This window comes from Crocuta crocuta, unplaced genomic scaffold (genome assembly GCF_008692635.1).
Source record: "Crocuta crocuta isolate KB4526 unplaced genomic scaffold, BGI_CrCroc_1.0 scaffold224, whole genome shotgun sequence".
In the NCBI taxonomy this organism is placed as follows: Eukaryota; Metazoa; Chordata; class Mammalia; order Carnivora; family Hyaenidae; genus Crocuta; species Crocuta crocuta.
The window spans coordinates 1,073,062-1,079,746 of record NW_027529545.1 but is presented as its reverse complement, the minus strand read 5'-3'; the positions used below and the strand labels follow the sequence as shown (position 1 = coordinate 1,079,746).

Below are 6,685 nucleotides of genomic sequence, written 5' to 3'. Positions count from 1 at the left end.
CCATATTCCCTCAACAGTAAAATTTATTTCTAAAATGTGAAGCTTTATTGTTCATAGTCCTTGCCCAGATGCATACTGAACTCTATATCCTTGTTTTCCAAAGTATAGCTCCTTTTGAACTAAGTGTATTTTACTTAAAATCATATCATTTAGCATTTTCCATTTTGCTAACGTTCTTCCTGGCCACGGTACCGATGCATCGTAGATTTGCTATCCCCTTTCTGACGTATATAAATGATCTCTAATTTTTGCTCTTTTAAATTAATGGTACATTTTCCATATGTAACATTCTCTGCAAGAGCAACACAGCAAGGGGATCTGAAGAGAACTTTGCTGTTGCAAGAAGCCTGGCATATTCGGGGTTCTAAACACAGATTCAAAGAGATATTGTCCGACAACTTCCCACTAAAAGAGCTCGATTCTTGCCTCCCGGGCTTGGGTCTTGGCCGCCCAGTTGCTTAGCAGGTGGGCTGAGATACACATTAGCTCTGCTTTGTTAGCAGGCAGACTGAAGCGCACACTCGTTCTTTCTGTCTGTTGGATGTCTTGGCGAACTCTGGCACTGCGGTCCTCGGTTTTGTGCCTTGGGAGACATGTGACAGTGTCTGCAGACATTTGGGGTTGTCACAACTTAGTGGCTACTGGTGTCCGGACCACAGAGCCCAGAGCTGAACACCCCACAGCATGCAGGATGGCCCCGCACAGAGAAGGATTCGGCCCCAAGGGTCGCTGGTGCGGGGCGCTGAGCAACCCCGTCTAACCTGCAGCTCTCTCCCTGCTAACAGCCTCACCCCGAGGGAATTGGAGACAAGTGGTGTTGGTAGCCCATGACCAGAGCACAAGGCTTGGCATCCGTAACCTGTTCTGCCACTCTCAACCTGCGGGAGGGAGATGGAGCCTTTTGGGGTCCCCTTTCCTCCTCGTATGAAAACTAAGACACACAGGCGCTTTGGCTCCGAGAGGGTCATTAGCCAATCCCTGTAAAGTCCTCAACACGGAACCCGGCACGTAGTGAGCGCTCGGCAATGCCCGCCAGGTAACCTGCACCGTTCACCAGTGCCTTCGACTGTCGCGTGGACTCAGGGCATCTCCTTGGAATTAAAGGACAGATGCATCTGAACCGCTGCCACAGGGAAGCCCCTGGATTATGATCACATCGATCGCAGGGCCGTAGTGAGGACTCTGACAAGGAGAGCGGGCCCCATACAGCGCCTCACTGCCGATTTGTGGGTGACTACAGCCGAATATTGTGGAGGGGAGGACGTAAAATAGCTACGGTTCCCTTATAGTTCCGGACTTCAGAAGTCCAAAAGGGGTCCACAGGCTGTGTTACTTCCGGGGCCTCCAGGGAACAATCTGTCTCCTTGCCTTTTCCAGCTTCCAGAGGCCACCCGTGTGCTTTGGCCTGTGCTCCTTCCTCCATCTTTAAAGCCAGCAATATAGCATCTTCTTTTCCGCCTCCCCCTCCTAAGGACCCTCGTGATCGCATCGGGTCCACCCACCCAGCAAATCCACATCACCTTCTCTTCTCAAGACTCATAATTTAATCAAACCTGCAGTCCCTTTGGCCCGTAGCATCTTTACAGGTTCTGGGGATCTCATGCCATCTTTGGGGGCCCTTCTGGGTACTACAACCATTGTATAGAAAGCCTGTGTGTCAATCCCAAATGGTCTAAGCCTCCTGAAAGGCAGCTACGCACCTGTGTTCTGTCTCATATCCACCACGATCTTGAATGTGTTATTGTGTTACAAAAATATTTGTTGATTGATTTTGTGTTCTTCATCTTCCTTGTGAGTCACATACCTTTTTCTATACACTTTTTCCTAGATATGTCAGAGGAGCCTTTCAATATCTGGGGGACTTGGCATTCAACATTAAAAAGTGGATCCAAAGACCCAGGAATGACAGGTGACATTATCTTTTTTTTTCTTAAATAGTTTATNTGGTTGTTCAGGTGACATTATCCTTTAAAGGCTGTTTATTGCACTGACTTTCTAAATGAATTTTCTTTACTTGTTGCCTTACTAGCATATTAAGTACTTGTCAAATATTATTTGGAAAATGCCGAAAATTGGGGGGAAACCAGATAAAGTGATACTTAGCCTTTCCGCCAAAATACGTCACCCTTTGACTATATTTCATTTCATTTCCTTTGCAAGAGTCCTTTTTGTAATTTTTTTAAGGTTTATTCACTTTTCAGACACAGAGAAAGACAGAGTGTGGGGGGGAGGGCAGGGGGGTAGACAGAGAGGGAGACACAGAATCCGAAGCAGGCTCCAGGCTCCGAGCTGTCAGCATAGAGCCCAACGCAGGGTTTGAATTCAGGAGCTATGAGATCATGACCTAAGCTGAAGTCAGACGCTTAACTGACTGAGCCACCGAGGCACCCCCTTTGCAAGAGTTTCTAAACATAGTTACACCAGCTTGTGCTCTGGATGCCAGAGAAGGCAGGGGCATCTCACTGTACCGTGCGCATCATGATCTCATCAGTATTTCACATCATCGAGTTGGCCTTTGTGCTCCTTGGAAACTGCACTTGTATTTATTATTTTCATTTGCATTTCTTTCTCACCATTATTTTCCAGTCTTTCTATTAATTAGCTGAATGCCCCCAACTGACTTGTCATTTTTGTCGTGGGCTACTTATGTATGCTTGTGGGGTTTCTTGTTTTTGTTTTCAAGTGGCCTTCACACCCAGCGTGGAGCCCCACGCAGGGCTTGAACTCACCACTGTGAGATCAAGACCTGAGCTGACATCAAGAGCCGGGCACTTAACTGGCCGAGCCACCCCGGCGCCCCTTTGCTGGTGTTTTTTAAATTGATTCTTATGAACTCTTCCCGCAATAAAGAGGTTAAGTCTTTGTGCATATTGTTGGCCACTGATATTATCCCTTATGGTTTTTTTCCCCCTTCGGATAGCTGGAATTGTTATGTTTTACATAATTGAGTCTATGGCTATTTCTTTTTGTGAATTCTTTCGCAAAATTAATCTTTACATAAGCATTAGTCATTTATGTGCTTTTCTCTTTCGTAGTATTTCGTTATTTTAGCCCTCAACCCTTTCATCCATCTGAAATAGATATTAATACATAGCATTAAGTGGGGAAATTGTTTTCTTGTTCTAAATACGTATGTTTCTACGTACGTACGTGTGAGTGTGTGTATAGTGCCCTTCTAGTTGCTCATAATACCTCCCATATTACATTTTTAAGGCACGTTGCATCTTTAATTTCGTAGCATTTGATCCAACTGAATTTCGAACCGATCCTTTATCTAACTACACCCCGTTGTATCCTGTAAAGTGCTTTACTACCTTTCCCCCCTCGGATAAGCTAGTCCAGGAGGTTCTGTTCCATTTCCGTCTGCTATTTCAACTCTCATCAGTCCCTGTATGAATATTCATGTCTCTGGCCCAAATGATCTCCTCTTTCCCTGCCTACTTTTTAATAAACGAGAGGTCCAGGAAATGGCAGTCTGGGGACAGAGGCGCCAAGAACCCATTTGTTTGTGAGATGCACTCACTTGCCCTCCCTTCAGTTTCCTGAAGACAGTTGCGTCCTCAAGGGAAAGCTAAGTGTCGTGCGTGACAAAGAATCCTTACATGGCAGCGCCTGAACCTATCACAGGTCGATCTCTCCCTCGCATCACGGTCCAGTGTGGACCGTGCAGAGGGAGGAGAGGGTGGGGGAATCTCTGTTCCACACAATCATTCAGGGGCTCAGGCTCCATCCAGCCGGTGGCTCCCATCCGTCCATGGTTTCTCCATGCCAGCCTCGTAGCGGGCGGAAGGGAGCGAGCCGGGAAGACTAGCGGGCTTTTGTTTTTTAATTGGACCAGAGGTTAGTCTGACGGCTAACCTCTGTATGTGGGGCCGCGACGTGAATTGTGCCAGTGACCAAATGTGTCGTATCTTGTACTAGGAAATATCTTACTCGAGGCAGCGGCCGCTAAGAGCGTCCTGTGCTTTTTCAGCATTTGAAGCTGCCAGTGGGAAGGAAAAGGCAGGACACCCCCACGGGGATCCTGCGAACTAATTCCATTTCTCGCCCTTCTCTCTGGCTTCCAGGTTCCTATGGAGACATTTTTGAAAGCAGCTCCCTGCGCCCAGGGCCATGTTCCCTTTCTCAGGGGAACCTGTCCCCGAACTGGCCTCAGTGGCACGGGAGCCCCATAGAACTGGAACGTGGCCAGCAGGTCATTCGGAGGACTCAGACCACGGCCACCGTGGTGCAGTGCACGGCCTGCCCTCCCGTATCACGGGTCTGCAGCACGCCCCACATCCAGGGCGGCGGCAGGAGACCCGAGCAGGCCATGGCCAAGGCAGAGCGGTATTTGACTCTGAGCAGCGCCGAAGACCTCACCCAGAGCGAGCTAGACGCGGCCTGGCCGCTGAGCAGGGCCAAGCCTTTGCACCAGAGACCTCCGGAGAGCGAGAAGCGCGACAAGAGGCCTCCTCCTCCTTATCCTGGTCCAGGGAAGCAAGCTTTGGCGTCAGCCCACCTTCCTGTGGAGTCACTGCTGTGGCGGCCTCAGAGGCCCGAAGAACGTTCCAGAACAGCTTTGGAAGAGGGCAGCCAAACGGCCGAGCGAGAGCATCAGGCCGCCGAGGAAACGCTGAGCAGTGCCTACTCCAGTTCCGCCGGCGATCGGAACAGTAAGACTCTGGGCGACCCCAACTGGCTCGACTGGCAGAGAGAGCGGTGGCAGATCTGGGAGCTCCTGTCCACCGACAACCCGGATGCCCTCCCGGAAACGCTGGTATGAGCCCGCCCGAGCGCACGCCCCCACGTCCCAAACAGCCTTCTCTCACTCACTAGGGAAAACCGTTGGGTTGGACAATTGGACACTTCTACTTTTTTTTCCTTCTTTTACACTTAAAACAAAAAATAACACAGGAGAAACCGAGTTCACTTAAAGATATAGAGCACTACTACTACCCTTGCCATGGATAATAAAGTTCTATTGCATAGCCAGCCTTAGGAGAAAAACAAAAACAAAACCGGATGGCGATGTCCGATCTAAAAACTTCTCACATTGGCCCTGTATCCGATAAAACTCTTGCTTTGATATAGCTTAACTGTATTTATGTGACTTCAGTTTTGACTGTTGTATATTCTGTAACAGAGTATGTATGATAATCATATATGATATATTCACAGAAACAGAAGGAACCATTTTTTTAAATCACTTCATGCATACTAAGGAAAAAGATGCTATAGAATGTTCTAGAATATGCACAAGCAGGCTTTTCTGCTTCTGCCATTGNAAAAAAAAATATGAAAAGCCATATTTTTATATAGTAGTGAGATACCGAAAAGAATGTAGTCACTGAATGCTTTTTCATATCGAGTATGTTTTAAGGAAAATATTAAATTTGATACATTATGGAATATATTTTTAGAATCTGTTTAGAAAGGTTTCAGTTAATCAAACAAGAGAAAGGCCGTGCCTAACAAAGAAAGAATAATTAAGTTGCCCTTCCCAGTTTAGATCAAATTCAGTTTTATAGAGACCATATAATATATATTTATAATGTATAACTTTTATGTATTTTTCAAAAGAGTAAACTGGAATCCAACTATAAACTGTTTAAGAATCCAAATGGAGTATTCAAATTACAGAACACAGTTTTTCCTCTTGCCCCATAATCAGTATTAACCAAGTTATACGCAGTGCTTTGTAAAGTAAATCATGTTTGGGGAAAAAAAAAACCTACAGCTTCATATCGTGCCAAAGGCTGAGGAAATGTCTTCTTCGGTAATTTTGTGTGTATTGTACAACGNCGCTACTTGATTGTGGATGCAAGTTTCTTTTCTGTGCCCCTCACTCTCCTCCTGTTTTCCAGGCTTTGGGGGTGACCGTGAGCTGGCCAGTTCTTTCCCTCCATTCTGGACTGAACTGCCTCGTGCGTTGGGCCTTCTTCCCACCAGGCTCTTGCCCTAATGGTTTTATTTCTTAAAGCTTCCAGACCAGATGGCTCTGCGGTGGATGTCGGGGACACAAAGGGTAATGAAAAGTCTGTCCATCTGCTGATAGTCAGATCTAGAATAGCTGGTCCAGAAAACAGGGCTCGGCATGCATTTTAAATAACTAAGCTCAGTGTGTGTGTGTGTGTGTGTGTGTGTGTGTGTTAGAGAGAGAAACAATATTCACTCTCCCTCTCTCTTTGTGTGGTTTCAGCCCAGTGGCCGGATCTTTAGCACAGCGAGTGAAAGCTAGGTTTTTAAAAACCCTCATCACCTTGAAAATAAGTTGTTTTAGAACACACACGAGGGGCGCCTGGGTGGCTTAGTCGGTTAAGNTCTTTCCGGTTGGACAAAACCATGGAGCAGGCAGAGGTGACCAAACGTGGATTTGTCTTGTTCCGTCTAAGTAGCGATTAACATGCGTGCGTTGTGGTTTTTCATAGAAGAAAAAGTCTCTCCCACCAGTAGAGGTTGTGCAAATTGAGAAAACATCTAAATGGGTGGACGGCGGGGGGGGCGTGGCTCCAAGAACGGAGAGGACAGGAAGTGACTGAAGAGTCACGCGGAGATGAAGGCAGGACCACAGCTCGACCTGACGGAATTTTAAAGCTGGACTAAGTGGGCAGCGAGTGTTCAAGAGAAAAAAAATGCAAAACAAAGGCAAATACAACAAAGGTGGAGAATCTTCGGCGCAGTCGAGGAGACAGATGGAGTGGAG

General features: G+C 47.0%; 1 protein-coding gene across 1 annotated transcript in view; it reads left to right on the top strand.

The window, feature by feature from the left end:
- Positions 1 to 5,258, top strand: part of ARHGAP6 (Rho GTPase activating protein 6) — a 235,976-nt gene extending 230,718 nt beyond the window's left edge. Inside the window, exons 12-13 of the mRNA XM_077761402.1 lie at positions 1,829 to 1,909; positions 4,068 to 5,258. Coding sequence (XP_077617528.1) covers positions 1,829 to 1,909; positions 4,068 to 4,765 — 779 coding nt within the window. The 3' untranslated portion in view covers positions 4,766 to 5,258. The remainder of the gene's footprint in view (positions 1 to 1,828; positions 1,910 to 4,067) is intronic.
- The last annotated feature ends 1,427 nt before the right edge of the window (positions 5,259 to 6,685 follow it).